Below are 26,853 nucleotides of genomic sequence, written 5' to 3'. Positions count from 1 at the left end.
GCGGTAAAAATCTGAAGATGGCTGCCAGAGGCGGTGCTTAGGTAGAGGGCAGTCATTGGCTGTGGTCAGTATGCCGCAGAGACCAGTGATTGGTTACTACTACGAAAGACAGATCAGAAACGAAACTGATACTGGTTTTTTCTTTACCGAGGATTCCCAGCCTGACGACGGGGAATATTCATGAGCATGTGAATCCATGCAAGACCCCATGCTGGAGAAGTATTACCCATCTGGTGGAAACCTGTATCCTCAATGTCCATGGCCACTGTAATGGCGTGGTCCAATGCCACCTCTCCTTCTTGGAGGATCTCTAACACCTCAACCCGATTGTCATCAGGGAGGAAGTCCAGCAACGGAGTCAAATTATACCAAAGTTCCCGGTCATATCTGGCCGCAAGGGCGTTGGCAGCCTTGGCCGTCGCAGTCGAGTAGATAACCTTTCTACCCATGGGATCTAATGTCTGCCCATCGTTGTCCGGAAGGGTGGACGAAGAAATAGCAGAACTCGACTGGCGGTCACTGAGACCACAGCGTCCGGTGACGATTGAGACCGGAGGCACTTGAGTGCAGAGTCCGACACCCTGTAATTTTTCTCTAGCGGTCCCTCTTCGCTGGGGTAGTCTATGAGTTTTTCAGCAGAGCCAGCCCCCTCATCCCTCTTCAGCAGAGCCAGCCCCTCTTCCCAAATGTCGTCCAGGAGTGGGACTGAAAGGATGGTCTTCTTCACCTCCCGGCGGTGATATAAGAAGCCTTCCTTCTTCTTTTCCTCTGGCGTGTGGCCTGGTCGGACACCCTTGTCTGGCTTGGCCGTCTCCTTCGCAGATAGGTTGAACACCGTACCCTGCTTCGCCTTCTCCTGCTTCGCCTTCTCCAGGGTATCTCTCAGCTTCCTCAGGGTAGCAGACTTCCTCTTGGACGAAGAGCCAGAATGGTGGCTGGAGACCAATGCAGATGGAGATTATGATCGTGCCCTATCCGTCGAGGGACCCGCAGCAGCGGCGAACCCGACGGAAGCGGACTTGCGTGCTTGGCCTTGTGTTGCACACCCTCAAAAGGACTTAGAAGCCCGCTTAGGTTTGCCGGATCCGGGAGAGGCATGCCCCCGGGAACCACCGGGGTCGAGGCCTTGGCCTTCAGACACATCTCCAACCGGTGGTGTTGATCCTTCTTTGTGCGCTTAGTGAAGCCACGGCAAATCACACAATCTTCTTCTTTGTGCGTGGGGTGGAGACAATACAGAAACTGGGAATGCTTGTCCTCCGTGAACACATTCGGCAAACTGTAGTCGGAGCAAAGCTTGAAGAGGGAAGCGCTGTCCTTCTCACCCAACATGATCCACGCGGTGTTGGCCTGAAGAACTTCTGGAAGCTTCCAAGAAGAACACTCGACAAAATCAGCCCTTGAGGGGCATGAAAAGAGCTGAAGAAATGGGTACCCATTAATCGGAAGGATAATCAATGGAGCACATAGGCTCGATTAACTGAAAAATAGTTTTCCTATCAAAAAAGTGAAAAAACGCAGAAAAGCTCGAAGAGCGAAACGCAAGGACTACCAACACTTGAACGTGCAGTAAAAATCTGAAGATGGCTGCCTGGGAAGGGGCTTAGGTAGAGGGCAGTCATTGGCTGGGTCAGTATGACCCAGAGTTCAGTGATTAGTTTCTGAACTGTCTTTCTCCTATAAACCAAACAGTTTTTTTCTTTTACAGAGGATTCCCAGCCTGACGACAGGGAATATTCATGAGCATGGGAATCCATGCCAGACCCCATGCTGGAGAAGAGTACATTTAAAAGTGAAACTTCTAAATATTGTGCATTATTAAATCAAGGTGGCATCATGATCCTGAGGCTTAGCATATGGAGACCGCAAACGAACAGTACCTCAATTGTCTCAAGGATCAATTCTCAGACTCCTGAAATCAGACAGCCAGCCAGCCAAAGCACCATTTGAGATCCTCCCCTAGTACGCTGCAGGGTGCGCGGAGGACATGTGCTGTGGCTGCTCTCCTCCATGGCAGTCAGCCACAGACTGGACTTACCCGTTCCATCAGGGTTTGTCGAGGGCTTGCCTTGGTGCCGGCAGCAATGCTGCATGCAGAGGGGCCCATAGAACACTGCAGGTCAACAATGAATTTGGAGGATGACTCTGTGGCATCTATCACAGACATCAATCCGTCCATATTCATGGGGACCATTTTAGGGATACTTGGCAATATATTATGTCTAGATATTTAAGTTGGAGGTTCAGACTCAAGAAAGCTATCTCTACTATACTATGAATCCTTTAATTTCAACCAAAGGGACCCCAACCTCATCAGGGATGATGCCTGTGTCATCTGACAAATACTTCAATTTCTTGATTCTAAAAACAAACTATTGCAATTGTATTCATTACTTGGTGGTAAATAAATTGTTAGAAGTAGCCAGAAAAAACTGCAGAACAAATGCAAACTAAATAGTAATTCACCTTGTATCCATTGTCTTCTTTACGGTTATGTGAGGCTGTGATCATCACACCAGCAACGGTGTTCAGCTTCTGGACTGCATAGGGCTTTAATGAGAAACAGTTTATAAGTTAGTACAAGAAATCTGAAACATAATTTACAATTCTAAAACATAAAAGCTTTCAATCATTCCTAAAAAATGTGCATTTGTTTGAAGAACTGGATGTTAATCTTGATCAGAATTTACTACAATAACATTTCCAGATGGCGGAGGCATTCCCCTGAAGGGAGCCTGTACAATAGCACAAAGATGAGAGCAAGTGGTAGCCCAGTTTATGAGGGAGTGAACAAAGTAGGAAAACGACAAGGAATAGAACAAATCAACACACAAATCTAAAATAAGAAAAAGGTGACTTAAAAAGGTAACATTAATTTGGGGAGTGAGGGCCATGTGCTTCAAACTGAAGAGATGTACGGCACAAATACACAAAATTACATTAAAGTTAAGATTAATGCAAGCTTTGAAGAAATCCACAGTAGTGCTGTCTCAGATTGTGAAGGGTAGAGGGTTCCAATGGAGCAGAAAGAAAGAGCAGAAGCAAGGAGGTGGCCAGAGAGGCATCAGACAGGCGGGAACAAGATGGCAAGCTGATTGAGATATTGTCCACCAGGTACTGATGCGCAAGACCATTGATAGTCTTGTAGTATGTTTTCTTCTGCTACTTTATCACCTTTTTCTCCCCGTAACTTAAGACTATTGCTTCAAACTTCTCCACAAGATGTCTGTGTTCACCAAACTAATTTTGTCGTCATCCTCCCAGTTCACAAGACTTGTTCTCCAAGCATGCACGCCAAATAAAAACCTGATCTAATATAGTTTGTCAATACCTTATGCTGTGATAATATATTTTATTTGTATCGCGCTCATACACATGTTTTTCAGAGCGCAACGAGGCAAGGGAGGGGAACAAGAGGACAAAACAGCGTTCTTACTAGGCCCAGTGACATTGAGAACGCGCAAGTGCAAGGAAGATGGAAGGGGGAAAGCCTAAGGGAGACGCGAGAAGTGGAAAGTGCTGAGCAAGGAATAAAAAACAACAAGGGATAAAAGCAACAACAACAGGTAGTGCAGCCAGCAAGGTGGCAAGTGCAAGGATTAACGCGCAGTCAGGGGTTGTCTGATAAGTGAAGGTAAGGGGACTGTAGGGTTAAATATACAGACCCAAGTGCAAGGGTTGCCAGGAGGCAGTGCAGGTGAGTGGCTGGGTGGGCAGGGACATGGTCCCGGAATCAGAGGGTAACTAAGTGCACAGTGCCGAAGCAGATCAATCAGTAGGGGAGAGGAAGAGCGAAGGCAGAAGCAAAGAGGAAGGTCTTGAGGTGCTTCCAGAACCAGAGATGGTTATTCTCAAGTTTCAGAGTGGCAGGGTGACTGTTCCAGAGGGAGGCCCCCGCCGAGGAAAGAGATCTACCCCCAACTCGTTGCTTGGAGAAGAGACTGACCCTGAGGGAGTTGGAGGTGGAGGAGCGAAGAGCTCGAGTGGGAATGTATTTACGGAGAGAGAGTGTTGAAGGTATTTTGGACCCAGACCCCAGAAACACTTGTGGACAAGAGGGTCTTGAATTTAATCTTTGCAGCCACTGGGAGCCAATGAAGAGATTTCAGGGCTCAAGAGATACGATCCCTGTGCTTGAGGCCAAGGACAAGTCTCGCAGTCCTGTTCTGGATGAGTAGCAGAAGGCGGAGAGTAGAAGCAGACAGATTTAGAAAGAGGATGTTGCAGTAGTCCAGCCTAGAGAGAACCAGAGCTCTAGAGACAGTACGCTTCTAGGGGAAGGAGAGGAAAGGAAGAATACCTCTGAGGAGGTGCAGTTGGTAGTTTGACTTCTTAGAGACGTCTTAGATGTGAGGAGAAAAGGAGAGGGTCATTTGCATAGCACTGAAAGTTGGAGCAGAGAGCGGCAATGCAGTGGGCAAGGGGTGCCAGGTATTGGTAGAACAACCAAGGAGAGAGGTTAGACCCATGGGTAACACCACAGGTAGAGAGTGAGATAGAAGAAAGGAAGGACCCAAGTTGGACCTGGGAGGGTCGATCAGAGAGGAAAGAGGTCAGCCAGGCCAAGGCCTAATCAGTGATACCCAGGTTATCACGGAGACGGTTGAGCAGGATGGCAGGGTTTACTGGGTGTCCGGTTAAAGGTTCCAATACAAAAGGTTCGAATGCAAAAGGGTCGAGTCAATAGGACCGAAAACAAAAGGTTTGAATTTTTTTAATTTTTTTTTTTTTGGGGGGTTTCCGTATAGGTAAAAAAAAGGTGTTTTTTAATCACAAAAACAGGGGTTGGTCGGGGACCCCCCCCTGCCACCCCAAAAAAAAAGACATTTTTCGAACCTTTTGTTTTCGGTCCTTTTGATTTACCCTACTGCATTTCGAAACTTTTGATTCGAACCTTTAACCCATAACCGTTTACTGTGTCAAAGGCAGAAGAGAGATCAAGTAGGATGAGGACGGAGGGGATGCTGGAGTCAAGGTTGGAAAGCAGGTCTTCACGGATGTTCAGGAGAGCAGTTTCCGTACTTCTGGCAGCTCTAAAGCCAGACTAATGGTCATGAAGACAACCAACAGAATCGTGTGAAGATTAAGCTGGGAGATGGCCAGATTTTCAAGGAGTTTGCCCAGGAAAGGAGTGATGGAGATCGAGCGATAGTCCGGGCATGAGGGGTCGGCTGTGGGTTTGAGAAGAGGGTGCACAAGAGAGTGCTTCAGAGGGGAGGGGAAGGCTCCAGAGGCAAAGGAGAGGGTGCAGAAGTTGCCCAGAGCAGGAGCAAGGGTTTGGATGTGGTCCTTGATGGTTTTAGACAAACACGTAAAGTACCTGTTTTGACGAGACCTTCATAGATCGGACTGGTCTACAAACCTTGTCAGGGGAGAACAGGAGAAAGGCAGAGAAGGAAGGAGGGGGTGGATGCAGGACGGCCAGAGTTAGCAGATAGAGAAGGGGAAGGAGGAGGAGAGGACGAATGGGTGGACAGGATGTCCTGGGTTTCTGAGATGAAATAAGAGGCAAGGGCCGTGCAAAGGGACTGGGAGGCGACAGGAGCGGTAGAGACTGCAGCAGGGTTGGCCAACTCCTTGCAGATTTAAAGAGTTCGGCCGAGTTGTTAGATGCTGCAAAGACACGGGCTTGGATGTGGGCTCTCTTCTTAGTTTGGACAAGGAGCCGGTATTACCTTTGGAGCAGGTGGCAGGCCAGTTTGTCAGAGGATGTACAAGAAGCCCCCTATTTCCTCTCAGCCACCCTGCACTCGCGTTTAATGATATCTATGTCAGAGTCGTACCAAGAGTAGCACTTGGCTATGGGGTTCAAGCGGATCCTCATGACAGGGGTAAGAGCATCAAGAGTATCAGAGGTAGAAGAGCAGAGCAAGCAAAGGGCTGTGTCATGATGTGAGTCAGCCAGAGGAGGATTAGGGGGGTGTGGGGAAGTGGCGGTGAAAGCCTCAACTGACACACGCTTCATGTGTCGAATGACCGAGAAGGTGGGTAGCAGTGTTGGAGTTGGCCTGAGGGGTAGAGAGGAAGAGAGGGAGAGAGGGGAGGAAAGGAGGGAGTGATCACTCCAGGAGAGAGGAGTGGTCAAAGGGATGGAGAGGGGGAGGTCAGAGGAGATGAAAACATCCAGTGTGTGCCCTGCAGAGTGAGTTGGGCAAGAAGGGAGAATAGATAGAGAGAATTGCAGCGGTCATGAATGAGTGCAGAGGAGGAACAGGGGGAATCCAAATGGATATTGAGGTCACCAAGAAGGAGGAGTTAAGTGGTTGAGGCCAGGAGGAAGGAGAAGTCCGCCCATCCAAGTGTAAGGAGGTGATCTGACCAGGTGGTCGATAGATAGTAGCCACGGTAAGAGAGAGAGCCTACAGACAAGGCATTCGAAGGAGGAGTAGGCCTGCGAAGGAATGACAGAGGCAGGAATCCACTCCAGGAAGATCAGGGCTACTTCCCCTCCGGGCCGGGTGGATCTGGGTGCAGAGAGGATCTTGTAGCTGTCAGGAAGGAGAGTGTCAAAGCTTGTGACAGAGCTGGCCATGAACCATGTCTCGGTGAAGCTGAGGAAATCAAGGTCAAGTTCCAGGAGACGGCAGTTGTCAGAGGAATGTATGACGGATGAGCGAGATTTGAGAGTGGCAATATGGAGACGGTTGCCATCCTTGAAGGACTTCCAGTGAGAGGTACAGATCAGAGGTACACCCTGCAGAGGTGTAGAAGGAGGTGTAGACAAAGCCCGAGGGGGGGCAGGAGAGGAAGGACTGGAATCTAGGTGAGGGCCTGAACCTATGTGCCCAAATTGATGGTGTTCGTTAATTGGTTTCATCCTTTAAATTCACCTGAACTTAACTAGTTGAAGGGGATCTGGACCAACATTGTATTAGGCCCAGCTAAAACCTAGGTTTGTATTCTCTCTATTTGGGCCATTGTGAGGGCTTGGTGAGAAGGGTACAGCCCTCTGTTTTCCCCAGCATGTGTGTATGGCACCAGCACATTACCCAGTGAGCTGGCTATCCAATGAGACTAGTTCTCTGCGGCATAGCTTCAGGTCTGGCACCCTCAGAACAACTTCTCCAGACCCCAAGCTCTTTTTGTCGAGTGTGCACAAGGTTTTCAGACTGCGAGAGAGTCTGATCAACAGTTCACAAACCAGCCTCACTGTCAGTTTGGGGAGTGGGTCTCATGAACCATGCCGTAAAGCGTTGCCCGTGTTTTGCTAACTCACTTTGGAAGCAGGGTTTGAGGGACTACTCTATGGAGCTCATGTTCCATTGTGGTGGGGGGTGGCGTGAATGGAAGGCGTACAAGCCTCAAGTAAGCCTTTAATACCTTCCATTCATGCCATGCCACATTTTCAATCATTTGTATGGGGGACAGGAGGGGTGGAACGCAACTTGTGTTTCAGCCGCATCCCTTCCTCATTGCCATACAAATGCTCCAGCATATGTGACGGCATGAATTTTCATGCCGGTGCAAATGCAGAAGATCCCCCATGGGGTCAGCGAGCTTTATGCACCAGCATAAAGCAGGCAAACCCCATAGGGATACATTGCAAACGTTGCCTGCTATGCAAGCATATCAGGCTGCGTTTAATTGTCATTTTTAGTGCCGCCTGCCATGCGAGCACATTTCGGGCAGCATTTAATTTTCATTGTGAACAGTGCTTACCCCTGCCGTTCTATTACAAGCTCATAGAAAATGACCTATGTCTTGCAAACTTATAGCTTCCCCTGCTAGGTTTGTGGCAATAATACCAATAATATCAATAGGGTTCTACATAAAGATTCCACAATGCCAGGTACTAGTGTTTCCACTCTGTCTGCCAACCAGGAGAAACAAGATCTCGCAAAGGGGTAGAGGGTGTGTTTGCCATTCCAAAGTGACAGTCCCCTCCCTTTTCACAGGGACCATAGGGGATCCTACCCCCTCCACCATCCCAGGTCCAACATCATCTTGCTTGGGGAGATAGCCAGCCACCTGGGACATCTCCTATGGAGCCCATAGCATCAGGCAAGGGACTTTGTCACACATGGAATGTCCAACGCAGGTATCTTGAAATTGAAAAGTCGCAGCCCATGCTTACTGGAGCACTGCTCTAACAAAGCATGCAAGATCAAGAAAATAATACCAGAATTCAAGCTGCCACCAAGCGGACCTCCAGCCAATGCAGAAACAAGCTCTGCATGAATTGAACGACCCAACCCTCCCTCCTGAGGAAAGGTTGCTGGCTTTTGAGACATGGTCGTCAGTCCTGTATTTATCGTGTCTCCCAGCTTCATTCTGTGCCTTGGGCAGGCTGATTCAGACAAATGAAGCATGTATGGGAGAAAAGATTCATCGTGAGGTAGCTCCAGATGAACATCGTTTTAAGCACTGTGGTAGGTAGAAGGAGGCGGACAAAGATGTGGAATTTCTACCTGTATTTTATTCAAATAATAATCAAGTGGCCTAGCTATCGCTAACAAAAAGGAATTTACCCTACTCAACATAAATCTAATTAGGGTGCTTGTCGTCAGTGAGGTAGTTGAAATCAAAATAGTCAGTCCTCTATCCAAAATCTACCCTACGCTAACCCTACCACTAAAGAGTGTATCCACCAACAAACCAAACAGGGGTTCCAGAAGAATGACTCCCTTCTCCTGGAAAGGCATTCTAAGCCTTAATAGTCGATCTTGAGATAGTTTCTTGTAACGTAGTTAATCAGTTCCTTTAATTCCTCAAGGAGACCCTTCCACGTTCTCTCGGGTATCCCCTGTCTTGACTTATTTAAATTTAGACGTTTTCTCACTCGAGGGTCTTGGCCTCTACTCCTCTGGATTTCTTTTGCCTCAATATCTTTCTCAATTGTACTTGTTTCACAGTCTCTCATTCCACGGCGACCAGTGTCCCCGATCCCTTGTACCACTTTATTTTCTAAGCACTTCCACTTGTGGGAACCACCATGAAGGTTCTTCTGTTGCTCTTTGCCATTGTTTTGGTCTTCCCAACCACTGAGACAAGTATTACCAGTCTTTTGACTTTCTTCACTGCTTTTGTAATCACTGGGAGGAGTAGAAGAAGTTAGTCTCTTACCTGGTAACCTTCTTTCGATGGGATGGTCCGACGACTTATTCCATATCTATAGCAGGTAATCACCACAGCTGTGCTGCTTTGGAAAATTTTCAGCATCTGCGTCCTGCGTCGATGACGTCGATAAGCTGTCCTCGAGGGCCTCCGTCGAGCCGACGTCACCGAATGTTATAGGTAGGACGCACAACGCCCGTAGCCTCAGTTGTAGTTTTTTTCCCCAGAACATGTGGCACCAATCTTCTGCCAGTATGACCACAGAAAGCCTTGCGGAAATGTAAGCTGCAATCGCAAAAGAAATTCTGTAGCAGGGCAGATAAGGAGGGAGCGATATGGAATAAGTCGTCGGACCATCCCATCGAAAGAACGTTACCAGGTAAGAGAGCAACTTGTTCTTCGAGGGGATTGGGTCCTCTGACGTATACCATATCTATGACAGACTCCCAAAGCAGTACCAACGTATGGAGGAGGGAAAATAATTTAGAATATAGAAATGTAGAATGCCCAATCAAATTGCAGAGTAAAGGACCGCCTTGCTAAAGGCCAGATCCTGCCCTTGGATAGAATCTAGGGAGTAGTGTCTTACAAACGTATGGACCGAAGCCCAAGTGGCTGCTTCCCAGATGTTACGAATAGGAACACCCCTCTGCAGGGCAGTAGAGGCAGCCATACCCCTAGTAGAATGGGCCCGTAAGCCTAATAGAGGGTCCTTACTCGCCAAGCTGTAACATTCAGAAATTGCCAAGATAATCCATCTAGACAAAGTCTGCTTAGTAACAGCTTATCCCAAACGCCTTCCGGCGTAACCAATAAAGAGCTGATCGTCCACTCTGACCCGGGACATACGTGAAATGTAGAAACTTAAAGCTCTCCTAGGATCTAACCTATGGAGCCTCTCCTCGTCCTTACCAGGATGCGGAGGAGGATAGAATGCCGGAAGAATGACCTTCTGGCTTAAATGAAATTCTGATACAACCTTCGGAAGAAACGAAGGACGAACTCCAAGGACAACCCTGTCCTTATTAAACACTGTGAGGGGTGGCTTAACAGAAAGTGCCTGCAACTCACTCACTCTGCGAGCAGAAGTAAACGCAAATAAAAATACAGTTTCAAGGGTTAACAGTCTCAAAGGAGAGGAATGTACAGGCTCAAATGGAGCACCCATTAGGAATTTTAGAACAAGTCCCAACCGGGCACCTGGAAAGGTGACTGTGGAAACACATTAGTGAGCCCTTTCAGAAACTGAGAAATTAAAGGAATTTTGAAATAATAACACTCCTCAGACGAGCGCTTAAATATGGACAGCGCCGCCAGGCAACCTTTAATGGCACCCACTTGCAGGCCCTTGTGGGCTAAAGAAAGCAAAAAAGACAGAACCACAGGAATGTCACATGAAAAAGGATCCACATTCTTAAGCCTGCACCAGTCGCAGAACTTTCTCCAACGGCAACAGTACAGGGACTTTGTTGCAGGCCGTCTGGCCGAAAGCAACACCTCCATCACGTCTTCAGAGTGGTCCCAATCCTTCTACCTCAACCTTTCAGAAGCCAAGCGTGAAGGTTGAGAGATCTGGCCTCTGGATGGAGAACCTGAGCACACTCCCGTGAGAGCAGATCGTCTCTGTAGGGAAGACGACGTCGAGGACAGATGGACAAGTCGAGAAGGTCCCGGTACCACGGTCTCCGGGCCCATGCCGGAGCAATGAGGATCATCCGGGAACCAAACCTCCATAACCTCTGCAGCACTTGCGGGATGACGGGGGCTGGAGGAAACGCGTACAGCAGTGGGAAGGACCACTCCACCACAAACGCGTCCCCTAAGGCTCTTCTTGGAGGAAATTCCTGCAAGCAGAACCTTTCGCACTTCCTGTTGACACTGGAGGCGAAGAGATCCACTTGTGGGGTCCCCCAAAGGGCGAAGATCTCAGGAGAATCTCCTGAGCCATCTCCAACTCGTGAGAGATCGCGCTCTGCCTGCTCAGAGCGTCCGCCGTCTCGTTTTCGTCTCTGGCCAGATGAACTGCTGAGATCGACATTTCCTGCTGGATGGCCCAGAACCAGAGCTGCATCGCCTCCCTGCACAGAGGAAGTGACCCTGCCGCCCCCTTTTTGTTGAGGAAGTGCATGACCACTGTGTTGTCTGTCAGAATCAGGACATTCTTCCCTCGCACAGTCGGCAGAAAAGCTTTCAGGGCTAGCCCGACGGCCCTCAGCTCGAACAGAATGATATGCAGTCTGGACTCCGACGGAGACCAACGACCGCTGACTGTCAGGTCGTTGGCATGAGCTCCCCATCCCGTGAGGGATGCGTCCGTCACGATCGTCACCTCCGGCCAGGGTAGCCAAAATGGAGCCCCCCTCATCAGATTGCCTTCGGCGGCCCACCACAGAATGTCATGGGCGACCAAGGGCGGCACCTGAACGGGGTCCCACATCCTGCCGGAGGACTGTGACCACTGCATCTTGAGAGCCCATTGCAGAGATCTCCTCCACAACCTGGCCTCTGGCAGCAGAAGAATGCAGGATGCCATGAGGTCGAGCAACCTCAAGAACTCGATCGCTGGGAGACTCTGGGCATGTTGAAACTTGTGCACCATCTGCTGAATGTGATGAGCCCTCACCTGGGGAGGGAAACACTGCCCCAGGGATGTGTTGAGCACTGCTCCGATGTACTGGAGCCGCTGTGTTGGCATCAAGTGGGACTTCTTTAATTTGAGGGAGAAGCCCAGCTTGTGAAGGGAGTGGCAGTGACTGACAGACGATCCAGGACTTGCTCGGAAGAGCGCGCCCTGATCAACCAATCGTCCAGGTAGGGGTAGACGTGAATCCCCCCTTTCCTGAGTTACGCTGTGACCACCACCATGAGCTTGGTGAAAACCCTCGGGGCGGAGGTCAAACCGAACGGCAGGACCCGAAACTGAGTCACCAACCGCGAACCTCAGGTACTTCTTGTGCTTGGGATGGATCGGCACATGAAAGTAAGCGTCCTTGAGGTCGAGAGACACCAACCAGTCCTGAAGTTGAAGGGCCTGGAGGACTTGAGAGAGAGTAACCATCCTGAACTTGTCCTTCCTGAGGAGCTTGTTCAAAGCACGTCAGTCCATGATGGGTCTCAATCCTCCGTCTTTCTTCAAAATAAAAAAATAAGGGGAATACCATCCCTTGTTCCTCTCCGCTACAGGCACCAGTTCTATGGTGTCTTTCTCCAGCAGGGATTGCATTTCCTGCACAAGGAGCGGATCCAGACTCTTCAGAGAGATTCCCTGGTGGATTGTCGTAAGGCCACTGTCGGAAAGGAAGACAGTAGCCGTGGGCTAGGATCTCCAGAACCCACACATCTGAAGTAATGGCACGCCATTCTACAAGATGCTGAGCCAGCCTTCCCCCAACCGGCGAACCATGGGACATGGCCTCATGACTGAGCTGAAGCGGCTGCGGCATTGCCTGAGGGTAAAGAGGCAACTGCCCGAGCGACGTTGGCACCTCGAGTACCTTGTTTTCCACCTCTGTTACTCCTACGGTGGCCCCTTTGACTTGCAGCTCCTCTCAATCTACCAAAGGACGAGTAATATCGAAAGGAACCTCCCCTCCACTGCTGTCCCCTAGGACGAAAAAGGCAGAGGTTGGCGAACTGCAGCGCTCAACGACTTTGCTGCAGCTTTGGAGGTCTGCAACCTCTCAAGGCTCTCGTCAGCCTTGCTGCCACAAAGATGTTCACCATCAAAGGGCATGTTGAGAAGCCGGGCTTGTACATCAGGAGCAAACCCAGACTTCCTCAACCACGCAAATCTGCGCATTACGGTGCTCACCGCCATGGACCGGCTGACGCAATCTGCCATGTCCAGAACCAACCGGACCGATTCACACATGGCATCCTTGCCATCCTGAGCAAGAAAGCCATCCTGTTCCTCCCCTTCGGGAATATGTTCAGCCACCAAAGAGACACAATTCCACAGAGTATGAGTGAAACATACCCCCTTACCCCCAGAAGAGTGAAACATACCCCCCCATACCCCCTGAAGAAAACACTTTCTTCGCCCAGCCATCAAAACGTTTGTCATCCCCATCAGGAGGGACGGTAGGGTACGACGCCTGTTTTGCCGGGGCCGTAGCCGCCTGCACCACCAAACTCTCCGGAGTGGGGTTCATAGTCAAGTAGCTGGGGTCGCTACTGGCTGGACGATATTTCTTCGGCAAAGACTTGCTCACTGCCAGGAGACTCTCCGGAGCAGTCCAAGCCGCTGCCACCCTTCTTTGCAAGGCCATACGGAATGGCAGTACCGGGTCAGTTGGTGGGCCTTGGTCAAGGATATCCGTCAAGTCATCCTGCAGAAAATCCACTGGTGGCGCAGACCACCCCAAGTATTCCGTTACCCTCGACATAAGGCGCCGGTACGAGGACTCGGCGTGGGTGCCAGGCTCAGGCCTACCGAACTCCACCTCCGGAGAGATGTCCAGACCACTAGTGTCGTACAACGACTGACGCAGGTCTTCAATCTGGCTATGACCAGACAAAATCGCGTTGGGTACCTCATCAGGAACCAAACCTCCTTCCTCAGACCCTTCTTCCACCTCAGAAATATAATCCATAGGCTGGAATGGGGGCACAGAAAAAGGGACAGACATTTTTAGACTTGGCCAGAGCCTTTCTAGGGGTTTCCGCCGTGCCACGAGGAACCTCCGACAAAGCATCCTCGAAAGGCGTCGAGGGCGTTGAGGGCATCAGCGTCGACGTCGAGCGTGGCGCCGACGGCCTCAACACAGTCCTCAAGGACGGAGCCCTGAGCGTATCCTTCGACAGCCTGGGCGCAGAGGGCGTCGACAGCTTCCACAGAGGCAGAGCCTCGAGAGAGTCTGTCGACGACCTCGGCGCCGCAGGCGTCGATGTCTTCATCGAAGACCTCACAGGCTCCGAAGGTCTCGAGGGCGTCGAGGACCGGGACCTGGAGCGGGCATGTCTAGAGCTATCCGCCTTGTCTGATCGAGACCTCGAAGGTGCTCGATGATCGTGCCGACCACCCGAGCCCGAAAGCATGCGAGTGGTGGCTCTAGCACGGTCACGGCCAGCGTCTTTCGCGGGCACGGACAGACCGGAGCCCTGTGACTGAAAAATCGCTATCATCTCCTGACGAAATGAATCCCATTCCTCAGGAGTGGAATGCTTGTTGGGACAAGCAACCCGCTGACGGGCGGAGTCCTCGGACGAGGACGGGGAAGGCGACCGGTGACGGTGCTTCCATGAGTGCCTCGAAGAGGCAGAGGGATGGCAGGATCTACTCCGAGACCGAGACCCCCCCCGGACTTATGCCGACGATGCGGAGAGTCGCCCCTCAAATTGTCAGTCGAAAGCCCAGTGGATGTCAACTTCCAGGGCTTGGCCACCTTACCGACAGAAAGCTTCTTATGCTCCTGTAAGGCATTCGAAGTTAACGACTGGCAATCGTCACAATCGTCCGTGGTGTGGTCCTCACCGAGGCACCATAGCAGGCATCATGCCGGTCCGTCAGCGACATCTTGGAACCGCAGTTCCGACACTTCTTAAATCACGGCCGCGGGGTAGAAGAAGACGAAGACATCTAGGAAATCTTCATAAACGAACAGGTTCGAAGAACCGAAAGAACAGAACTCAGAAGAACCGAGGCGTGCCGAGATCTCTGAAGCGAAAACATTCGCGGAAAAAAACAATTGAGGCTATGGGCGTCGTGCGTCCTACTTATAACATCCGGTGACGTCGGCTCGACGGAGGCCCTCGTGGACAGCGCATCAACATCATCGACGTAGGACGCAGAAAATTTTCCGAAGCAGCACAGCTGTGGTGATTACCTGTCAGATATGGAATACGTCGGAGGACCCAATCCCCTCGAATGAGAGTTTCTCTGTCTTGGATATACACTCTGCTGCTTTCACACTTAATGGGACAGATAGGAGTCCCTTGGTATCCGTTATACTCTTAGCGTTTTTCACAGTTACTCAGACGAGTAAGTCCCTTGGTATTCATTACACTCATTCTTACTATTACAGTTACTGGGACGAGTATGATCAATCTCTCGGTAGTCGTGATATTCTCTGCTATTTAGCGCCTGCCTGTGGCGCCTCCCGGATTTCCTGCTGTTCCCGTTAACCCTAACTTGTCCGGTTGGTGTCACCGGTTCTTCCTGTGGGGTCAGGATTAAAGCGACTCGATAAACGTTTCCAGCGCCTTTCTTTCCTTCTCTGCTTTGGTCTCCACAGAGTATTCTGCTGGATAGTCTCAACGCTGTTGTCGGACCACGCAGTCCACCTCCTTGAGGTCACGGCACCACCTGGCATTGCTTGACACACACACAAACGAGTTGGACACAAGTTGGCTCCCCGCTGGCTTCTGCACTTTGTTCCTTCTTCGTGCTCCAAGTCCTCTTCACCGAGGACTGGGCTTCACCTGTCGGTGAACACAACCGGCTAATGCAAGTCCTTTTTTACTTTTCATGCATCCAAGCTGCGTCCTCCCCAGCAGAGGATCTTTGGCCTTCACTTTCCCTGGAGTATTCTTTCATACTCCATAATCCCCACTCTTCACAGTATTCTCGGTTTGTCATGGAGGAGTGATTAGCATTACTCCACCACTTCTTCTCAGTGGATCTGTGTTGGATTTGAATACTGGAAGTTGTATTAAATAGCAAATCGAGTTTGTTCAGGATATGACTTATGAGGCAGTGATGGTCTGAGGGGTTAATTGGAATGTGGGACAGGGAGTTCGCTCACTGAACGGTAGTCTCTCTGTGTGAGGTCCCACTGACCGCCACCCCCAAGGGAAATGTTTCATATCAGGCTCACCTCCCTAGCCTCAGAGAAGGGCTTCCCTCTGGGGAGAAGTGAAGTAATGAAATCCTGTGAATCGTCACAGCACGTAAATCATAGAAGACCTGCCAATGCTTTGTAGTAGGTACTTCGGATTGAGGGAGCTGCAGAAGCTGAGGAAATGTCCACACATTTGTCTGCCAAATTCAGATCTTTGCTGTTCAGGGGCCATGCTGTCAGGGAACTGACGGAGAACATTTTCAGTCTGCCTCGTGAGCAGGCTGGCGTAAACCTATTAGGGTACTTAGCTCGGCTATGAACAGGTTCCACAACATAAGGAACCAGTTCTTCCATAACCATGCTGCAGAATTCATAATGACCTAGTTTAGATCTTTGTCAAACCTCCTCATTACCTTTCGCATCCGTGGGATCAGATGGAATGTATAAGGAACTTCCCTCCATACAGAAATGAGGAATCACATTCAAACTTCATATTTGGAACTCTTCTTCGTTACCAACATACCTCTTATAGATACTCATCAGCAGAATATGTCCTAGAATGGCTGACTGTCCAACTCCCACTCGTGGGATGCAGACGTGGCCCTGCTCCGGTAGACTACAGACGCACAGGTCTTCCCCAGTCAGAGAGAGATCCCTTCCTTCAAGGTCCATGTCCTCAGGGGTGTGGTTGATCCCCTTGGGAGACACGAGTTAACCTTTCTCCATTCTGCTTGCTTACTGAATGACCTACTAATGGTAGTCTACAGTGCCCCTAAAGATTGATGGAAACCATTTTAGAACCCACCCGAAGGCTAGTAATCCCAGGATGGATATGTGCAGCAGGACCTCCACATCTGGCCAGGTAACTTCTGTAGAGAATTTGTCGAGGTTAACTCATCCTGACAGAGAGGTGTTAGTTTGCAGGACGAAAAAAAAAGGTGCAAGCATTTGAAAGGGCATAACCCTGGCCAGATTATATCTCCTCTTCCATCAATGAAGGACATGTCTTAATCAAAAAGGCAAACTGCGCCCATCCCATGATCCGGATGCTTGTCCATTATTTGTCTATCTTACTGGATAGGCTTTATTCAGGCCCTGCAATGAGGTATCAGCAAGATGCCCGTACTCACTAATTTCTGCAATCACTCCTTTATCTCTGGATCTTTCCCAGCCCCCCTCAAGCACTCCCTTGTGCTCCCACTCCTGAAAAAACCTTCCTCTGACCCCAACTGCCCTGCCAGCTCTCGCCATCACTCCCTTCCTGAAGCTACTTGAGAAGCTGACCTTGCCCCAAGTTAACTCTCACACTGAACTTGTTGGAGGACTCCACGACCATCAATCTGGATTCCAAGCATCCAGAGGTACAGAAACTGCTCTCCTGGACACCAGTGAAGAACTGCTTACATCTTTGGGCTCCAACTCCCCAGCTGTCCTTATCCTTCTCAATCTCTTCTGCATTTGACACAGTTAACCATTCCCATCCTGATACAAAGGTTCCGCGATACACTTGGTATCTCAAACGGGCACTGGTTTGGCTGTCCTCTTTCCTCACTAGTCATCCTTGACCCCTTCTCCTCTCCTACTTCCATCTCCACCTGTGGTGTCCCCCAGAGTTCTATAGTCTATCCCTGGCTCTTAAATCTACCATGCTCTCCATGCACGCCTCATCTCCACATTCTCCTCCAACTTCCAGTGTTCCGCAGAAGACACGCAGCTCTTCTTCAGACTTCCTGCTGACCCTCTTGCACCATCCATCATCCCGGCATGCCTTTCTGCCATCAAGTCCTGGTGCACCTCCAACAATGATCTCTGCCTCAGCGCCATTAAAACTGAGATCCTCCCCATTGGGACTTCTGCTCCCTCCTTCTTCCCTTTTCTCTGGCCTTCCTCCCTCTGCGCCTTCAAATGAAGCCAGAAACCTCAGTCATCCTCGACTCCGCTCTTTCCTTCCCCCATCACACTCAGGACATTGCCAAGAAGTTCAACTATCAACTCTTCCTTCTCAAATGAATACTACCGTTTCTCACTTTCCCTCAGATGTTCAGTGTGACTCAAGCTCTGGTTCTCTATAGACTGGACTACTGTAACAGCCTCCTCCTGAATCTTCCACTATGCGACCCTCCAGCTTATCCAAAATAGGGCAAGACTTACCTTTGGCCTTAAACCCATGGACCGCACTAAAAAGTCTTCACTGGCTCCCCGGTTGCTGCACGGATTAAATTCAAATCCCTTTGCGTCATCCACAAGGCTGTCTGGGCCCGGGGACCACTCTATCTTCAACATTATCTCACTAAATACTCTCCCTCTAGACCACTTCGCACCTCTGGCACCAACTCTGCGTGTAAAGCGTTTTGCTAAACAGAGGGCAGGGGGACGCTCACTTTCCTCTGCAGGCTCACTCCTTTGGAATAGCCTCCCCCCTCCCACTGCGCCTTGAGCAGGATCTTCTCAAATTCCAGAAGTTCCTTAAGACCTTCACCTTTTCCTCCTCCTTCCCCCCCTTCTCTATTCTGCTAAACCAACAGTTGCGGAATCAGTGTTCTCGGCCCTTACGCATCTTCGGGGCCTCGACCTCCCACACCAATTCTTCTCAGTCCCTGTCTTTCCACAGCACTTTGCATCTGCACACCCTCTGCTCTGGAGACTCGCACTTACACCTCCCCTACACAGCATAGACCGTGCAGCACTCTTCATTCCTAGCACTTCGTCCATGGCTCACGCCCAGGCTCGGACTCCCCAGCACTTGCTCCTCTTCCCTATTCCTTTCTGCACTTGCACCTTGTGAATACTCATAGTGGCATAGTAGGTTCGCCCCCCCTCCCTCTTCCCCATCTTCTCTTAAATATTGTGTTGTAATTTTGTTCTGCATTTCCCACTCTCCCCGCCCTGTGGGCGATTTGAAACAGTATATTCTTTTTTTATTATTTTTTTTTATTTGTTTATGACTTGACGAGTCTACAAAATTATTACAACATACACAAACCACATTATGTTCCACCAATACGACATTTCAATCATACAAAATATATATTAAGCATTTCATTTCAAATTGCCAGTATTGCACTTGCCAAAGCTTATTTTATGATCTCCACCCTTTCTATTTTTGGGACTACATTAGTTTTGAAGTAATAATTTCGCAGATTTTTAGTACACGTACCACCGCAGATGTTAGTGCAGCATTAGAACCCGATGTTAATCTGTCCCAAAATAATTCTGAGATAAGGCTTTCTTCATGTCGCACAAGGCTCGTAAAGAGTACTAGGCATAGGTTCCATGTCCCTTCACATTCCATCAGCAAGTGCTTAAGTGTTTGCTTTGCTGGATTAGTACAAACTGTGCATACTATTTAGCTCTGTCTCCTTGCTTTCGCTTTTCCAGTACCTCTCCACAGTGGACCATGTTTAGCCTTATCCTTAAAAAGTTATTACGCAGCAAGCTGTCCGGAAATTTCATAAGGTAACTTGAAAGGCAACCTAATTTTTTCTCACCTCGTAAAAAGGGGTTTGCAGGAGAACGCATTCTCACTTTCTCAATTGTTTTTATCCAATCAATGGACTCCAGTTTCTTCTAAGCTTTCAAAGGATTGGAGATAAGGGTGTCTATATCAAGGTAGATGTTGGAAAAGGACTCTCTCTCCTCACTCTCTAATGATGACAAGATTGCAGATCTGGAGTTTGACATACGGCATCGAACGTCACCATAGAGAGTAGCCTCTTTTACAATTAAGATCTACTGGTATAAGGAGATTAATCTCCAATTTGCCATTCATCCCAGAGATTTTAGGCCAGGCTCAAATCTAAGTGTCCAACTGGGTGTGCAGGCAGGAAGACCTAGTACCCTCTTCCATAACCGACCTTCGAATACACCCCAATTGATAAACCAGAGCCGCGGCCTGGCCTCCAATCCATAGAGAATTACCGGAACTATTTTTGCCAGATAATATCTGACCAACGGAAAGACAGAAAACTTTCAGAACTTATGATTCAGTTTTAGCATTTGTGCTGCACCCTGCACTATCTTGGCTGCGACCTCGGCCTCAGCTTTGAAAAGGGAGAGAGAGGCGCGAATATTATATCCCAGGTATTTAACAACCTCTACCCTTTGAATCTTTTGGCCATCTAATTCCAAGTTTGAGTGTTGCTTGAAAACCATGATGTTCGATTTAGCAAGATTTATAGAGAGCTTATTTGTTACTGCATACTCACTCAGCTTAGTTAACAAACGCTGTAGCCCAATTGGCGTCCTATCTAGCAACACTATATCATCTGCAATGGCCAGCCAAAAGATCTTTCTTCCATTCAAGACGGGGCTGGCCAATGCAGATTATTCCAGAGAGATACCCATGTCTGCCAGGAAGAGATTAAAGAAAATGGGGGGCTCCTAAACACCCTTGCCTTACCCCTCCCCTTTCTACCTCAATGGTTTCCGAGAGGTGCCCCAGCTTATCCAAGCAGACTCTTAGCTTGGTCTCTCTGTGTAGCTCTACCAACATAGCTAGAAGTGTTTCAGGTAAGCCCCAGTACCTCAGTTTATTCCAAAGTAGAGCCCTATCCACTTGGTCGAAGGCTTTTGATAGATCATTCCACGCTCCATACAGGGGCAGAGATCAATTTCCTTCTGCCTGCTCACTTACTAAATTGAGGAAAAGGCCATTTAATGCTGTTGACATGCTTTTTTGGAAACCTATTTGGAAGCGGGACAAAATATTTAGATTTTCTACCTACTGTGTCATCTCATTTAGCAAGAGCTTCATGAAGATCTTACTTTCTATGTCGAGCAGAGCTATGGGTCGATAATTTGCTGCTGCTCGACGATCCCCACTCTTGAAAAACTGTATGAGCAGTGCAGTTTTCCAGGATACTGGAAATAAGCGTCTCTTAAGGATCTAATTAAATAAGCAGAATAGTAGATGTGACCACATTTTTGGCTCGTTTTTGAGTATTTGATATGTCAGGCCATTGGGGCCTGCTGCTTTTGAGGCCGAGGACTTAATTATTACCTCCTCAATATCCCCTTCATTAAAGTTCAATTGACAAGGTGTATATGGCTTCACTACAAACTGGGAACCACTGGTGTCCTTAAAGATTTCTGATAGATACTTCACCCACCCTCTCTCAGAGACTAGGTTACACAGAACTGCCAGTACCACCCTTGCATTGACTAATTAGCACCCAGAAGTTCTTTGTATTCCCTTCTCTAAGCAGTTTCAGCACCTGCTCCCCATCGTTATGCATTCGGGAAGCTTTTTGAAGAAACGACCGCAATCTATAATTGGATTTTTTCTCTGCTGACTTCTGCTTTGTAAACCTCTGGTGAGAGCCCTGCAAACTTCATTTCCCGCAGGGCCCTTCTATTTTTTTTTATTTACGTGGGCATGCTTTTGGTTAGCCAACCCTGCTGGCTCATTAGGGGTTGAAGTAGCCCAAAGAAACTTGGTGAATCTTTGCGGGTGGCATTCTGTTTCCCAGATGCTTCTTGGGGTCATTCAGCTGTGTATTTAAGTTTGTGCCTTCGTGTTTGTACTTTACCCGCCTGATTCTCCCTTTTGTACCATTCAACAGCTGTTTATTTGCACTTAGGGAGGAGTTGTAAAGGTCAGAGAAGAATAGTTCCAGTCTACTAAGGTTGCTCCCCCCATCATGCTTCACTATCAAGGTTGAGGGCAGCGTGTGCAGATACTGAGAAACAAAGATGTAATCCAGGGTTGAAGAGGAGTCACCTTTATTCCACATTGTGGAGGCACCCAAATCCCCCTCTGAATTGCCATTTACCATCTTTAGATCCCAGTGTTCCATCAAATCCAACCACATCTTCCCATTTTTTGACCTTTTTAAAGTGGAATGGTTTGTTGGACCCCTTTTTGACTGCATACAGTCTGTGTTTAGGTCTCCAGCTAAGATTATGCTACTACTCACCGAAGTTAGCTTAACTATTTCCAGCAATGAGCCTAGAATTTCAAGGAAAAAGTGTCGTTTTGAGCAGGCGGGGTTCCAATAGATGTTAATTATCACCCATATAGAGGCTATACTATTCTGAATCAAGTGGGCTCTACAAGCCAGAATGCCAAGAGTATTTTCACAGATAAGAATATGTTTTTGAAAGTTTGATTTTTTTTAGAACTATCAGGAGAACAACCCCCCCCGCCCCCGAGGGTCTACCTTTTGTTTTGTGTCATGCTGGTAAACATAGCACAGTAAACCCTTCTATATTCAGGGGGTTTACGAACCATGTTTACTGCAATAATACTAGGTCTCATAGATCCAAGAAATAGTCCTGCATGCCTCTTGCCTTAATGGTACTGGATTAAATTATTATTACCTACCAATATAGGTTACCGATTGTCACAGAGGGGGCCAAAAGGACAGCATGAGTTGAACATCATGATAAGCTGGGTTCCCGAGAAGCCAGTCGTTGCGATACAGAAAAACATCCACACCTTATCTCTACAGTTGCGCGGCGAATGGGTACAAGGCATTATGTAAAGAACGATAAAGTGAACGAAAAGGGCTATGAACTACTAACCATTCTGCTCCACAGTGGCCAAGGAAGAATCCTGCACACTGGGGAGTAAAGCAAATGTTGCTCACTGTAGTGACTACTGTACTAACAGGCCATAGTCCCATGAATTATGGAGAAAAAGGGATGTTCTATCCATAGGAATGGGACTGGTACATTATAATAATTTTTTTAACACTTTAATTATTCAATAACAGTAACACATCAATAAAGCCATATAAAGAATAACAACCAGAATACATTTTTGGAATAAAAAAAAAACAGTAGAGCTAACAATAAAAGAGTTAATGAAATATCTATAAATCATCTGATTAACAAATCACAATTTGATGATATATCATCAGAAGCATACAGTACTTTGACAAACACAAGACACTAGACACAACAAACACCAACCGCCGTACCTACTACCCCACCCCACCCCACCTTGAAATATAAAACAAAGTTAAGAATGTTCTAACAAAGTATCAAGCATACAACTCATTAAATACATTCCATTGCTCCTTGTAGTCAACTTCCCTATGTAATTTACCAAATTGAATCCTCTCAAAGCTTGAAAGAAGATGCCCATGTACTAGCTATTCTTCAACACATGGCTTTTTCCTGGTTTGACACGTAGTATTTTCCTGGTAGCCACCAGAAGAACTTTATTAACCCAACATGACGTCACATAACCAAGATGCCGAACACAACTGGGGGGGCTTCAAAAGTAGAGCTAATAGTGTTCTTGGAAAAACAATATTCCATACCATGTCGATCCTATCCAGAACATCATTCCAAAAACCCTTAACTTTAGTACAGTTCCACAGCATATGCAACATGGTGCCCCTTTCCTTCAAACATCCCCAGCATTTATCATTATCACTCAATCCCAACCTACTCATCCAACCCGGGGTCCAGCATAGACACCCTAAAATCCTTTTGTTGAATGTAGCGCAAATTCAGGTCAGCTTTTCCCTTAATCGGAACATACCACATATTCTCCCACTCCAATATAATTTCCCCTAATTCTTCAGACCATGCCAGCCTCAACGTATCCCATGATACTACAGAATGGCTCCCCAACGGAAAGAGCTTTAAAAAATCTGCCACCATATGTGGAATAACCTTAAGAAGGTCACTGCATCAAAGGTACATCCAGCATGTGTTGTCTTTCAGATATCAATATCTTCAACAAATTATATCTCCTCAACTCCTGTTTGTGGAAACCAAATGTCCTCCTCAAAAATCCAAAAGTTGGCATTGCTCCATCAGCCCAGATGTCTCCCAACAATAATATACCTCTTTTAATCCAACTCCTTCAACATAACATCTTGCTATTAATCTGCAATCCTGGATTAAGCCAGATGGAAGCTTCCCTATACATGTACAAGCCCTGCCCGCCACCCAGTACCAAAGAAGTGATAGCATCTTTAGTGGCAACCACCACTTGCAAGTTAGCTACTTGCCTAGGTAACTTACCAAATGAGCATAAACTTTCAATACAAAACGGTCTCATTTTATGTTCTCAATCTGAGCCCAAAACGGAATCACAGGTTCATCCATAGTAAAATAAATAACCAATTTTTAACAGAAAACCTTTAGTAATTTTCAAGAATGGGGTATCCGAATCCTCCCTCATGTACACCACGAACCATAACATATCGCAATATTTTAGGCATTTTCCCAACACCCCATAAAAATTCTTGCAAAACTTTGTCTACACGGGCCAGAACCTTTTTTGTAAATTTGAAAGGAAGTGACTGAATAATGTATAGAGAAGAGAAAATTGGACGGATATGACACACTCTATTAATGTGGGTAATAGTGTATTGGATTATTGTCTAAGTAGGAAATTTAAGGAAAATAGAAAATAGATTTGAGGTGCAGAGGAGAGATAGGCAACCTTGACACCTAGGTTGCACAAAGTTATAAGAAACAAGATAAGTTCCCAATTAAGGAACTCACATCTCCTGCACACTTTCCAATGTCTGGAAAACCAGACCAACAATTAGTTTGTATACTAAACTGTGTTTCTAATAATATCTTTTGAAACCATTGCATTAAACCAAACTTAAGAAGGTGATTTATTAAATAAATCAACATTCAGGCAAAGTAGGTCACAAGAAACAAAATTAATATTTATTCTTGATGTTGAAACTGTGGATGGCCCAACGCGTTTCGAGTGGTACAACACTTCATCAGGGGCAAATCAAAAATTCTAAGGAAAGATATGTACACAATTTACATTAGTGATATTTTCCATTAACAACCATTTTGCAAAACAAGTCGTTTCTACAAACTTCAACTGGTATACAGGCTAATTGAATGAGCATAATAAACAGTAGATATCCAAAGTTCTGGTTACATTGACGCAACAAATTAACATGTTTTAACTGGACAGCTATCATAACATTTCTATTAGAATAAAAGCAGTAGATCGGTGTCATGGGATTACTTTATAGACTGTGCTGTGCACAAGGGTGACTATATGATCATGGAATAGATCTAACTAGTTTAGACTAAAGAGTAACAGCAGATAGAAGTAGCTCTAACCTTGTGAATTTAGTAAAATAGCTTCAAGCGAAGAGGTAGTAGGTCCGGGGAGAGTATCCCAGGTAATCGATGAGACAGTACAAGATGAGTATTGTCAACTGACTCATATCTGTAAAAGAGGAGCGAGTATCAGAAGCTAGTAAGAGGGTGCAGGAAGAGAAAACTAAGGCTAAAAAAATAATAATCAACTTACAACTGATGGCGATCTATCAGGACACTGAATAATACGTATAGCCATGGTATAGTTCCCAAGGTTCTTAGTGGTCCAAGGAGGTGGCTTGAAAAACCCAGATTGTAGCCAATATCTTTTTCAAATGTTCAGCAGGTATCCACTGTCACTAAAAGAAATAACAATGGGAAGAGTGGAAAAAATCTTAGCGGGAAAAGAAATTGGGAAGAGTGTAACTAAAGAGGTGCAGGACTTAGTGGGAAGGAGGTACTGCACAGGGAGGGCTCCTGTGCATATCAAGAATACCTTTGGTAGGGAAGATCTTACCTGTTTAATAATAGCGCTGCCAACTGGAGACCGGAGCCCAGAAGGAAAGCCAACGCCATTTGCAACACTGTGCGTGTTTATATTGTGTTCTAAGGCGTGACGTCATCACGCGGATGCGTGTGACGCGGCATGCTCAAATTGGAGTATAATTAGAAGATACGCCATAAGTATTATCTGGGGAAGACATCACAATAGTGGAACTATTGTCACTGTCACAAAGCGAGTAGTTGTTTCGGAAAAGTGCGAGTCAGTGTAACGGAGGCCCGGGATGTTGATAACATGACGTCATCACATTAGCGCGTGCATGACGTTATGTGTAAACAAACCCGAGACGGCGAACTTGCGATCCCTACAAGGCACATGGGAACTCAGAGTTGAGTATAAAGGCCGTGAAAAAGATGCAGGAAAGCAAAGTACTTCTAGTTCGGCTGGAGACAAGGCCAATCATGCTAATAGTGTGAACGGCGCCAAAACATAGCATCCGTGTCACGGAGAGTTAATGTAATCAGAGGAACATAAAAACACTATGTGAGCAGCCTAGAAAAGGCCCCCAAAGAAACAACCTAATAATAATATCCGGGAGAGGGAGATCAAAATCGAGGTATGGTAAAAAAACAGCTTGCTGTTATGTTAACCAGCTAAAAAAGGCCCCTGTAGGGGGAAGAAGGTGGTACTCGTTGCTCAGAATGAATATACCAGAGGATATCCAGTGCACAGAACACAAGAGTGTTCTGTTAGAATAGTGAGGACTTTGTAGTGTAGGACCACTGTAATTGGTTAATAAAGCCACCATTATGTAATTATTAGAGTAGTATATAGTGATTAGCACTGCATGCATGAATGATGTGACTGGAATTTATTAGAGTCCATATTGGATCTGGTGGCACATAAAAGAGGGGCAAAGGATCAAGGATATTAATCTAAAAACAACTCATATATCAAGAGTCACAAGGTCTATTATTTATGCCCCTTCAAGATATAGTCATTTCCATAATTATGATGTATAGGCCAGACAACTTCACTGCCCATAAATGGTTCACAATTTGGTTGTAAATCAAGTGTCATAGAACATATGATCAATGACATAACACTTGGCCGGTCATGCAGACAGACTATAATTTGTGTATAACCAAATTAAGAGGCACTCATCTGCCCATCGGCATGGTGCACAATCTAAAGGTGGTCATACAGTCATTTAATCAGTTACATCTCTAGCCAGAACATATCAAGTGTGACTACAGGTGGTAATCAGGACAAAAAAAATGAGTAATATGTTGGTGAATTTTTTAAATAAATGGACCCAAGTAGTAGTCCTCGTTAAGCCCCAGGGGGGACATTGCATCAAGTCTATGTATCCAATATAGTTCTTTTTGTGCAAGTAGTTTTGGTAAGTCTCCTCCCCTTTGTAGGGGGTGCAATACTTCTAGTATCGCAAATCTCATCTGTGAAATACTGTGATTGTTGTCCCTAAAA

General features: G+C 47.1%; 1 protein-coding gene across 1 annotated transcript in view; it reads right to left on the bottom strand.

Moving 5' to 3' along the window:
- The window catches only part of PGM2L1 (phosphoglucomutase 2 like 1), a 1,482,539-nt gene that overhangs the window by 903,566 nt on the left and 552,120 nt on the right, over positions 1-26,853 (bottom strand). Inside the window, exon 5 of the mRNA XM_069640198.1 lies at positions 2,467-2,550. Coding sequence (XP_069496299.1) covers positions 2,467-2,550 — 84 coding nt within the window. The remainder of the gene's footprint in view (positions 1-2,466; positions 2,551-26,853) is intronic.

This window comes from Ambystoma mexicanum, chromosome 7q (genome assembly GCF_040938575.1).
Source record: "Ambystoma mexicanum isolate Mex_15411 chromosome 7q, UKY_AmexF1_1, whole genome shotgun sequence".
Lineage (NCBI taxonomy): Eukaryota > Metazoa > Chordata > Amphibia > Caudata > Ambystomatidae > Ambystoma > Ambystoma mexicanum.
This window is presented reverse-complemented; position numbering and strand designations above follow the sequence as displayed.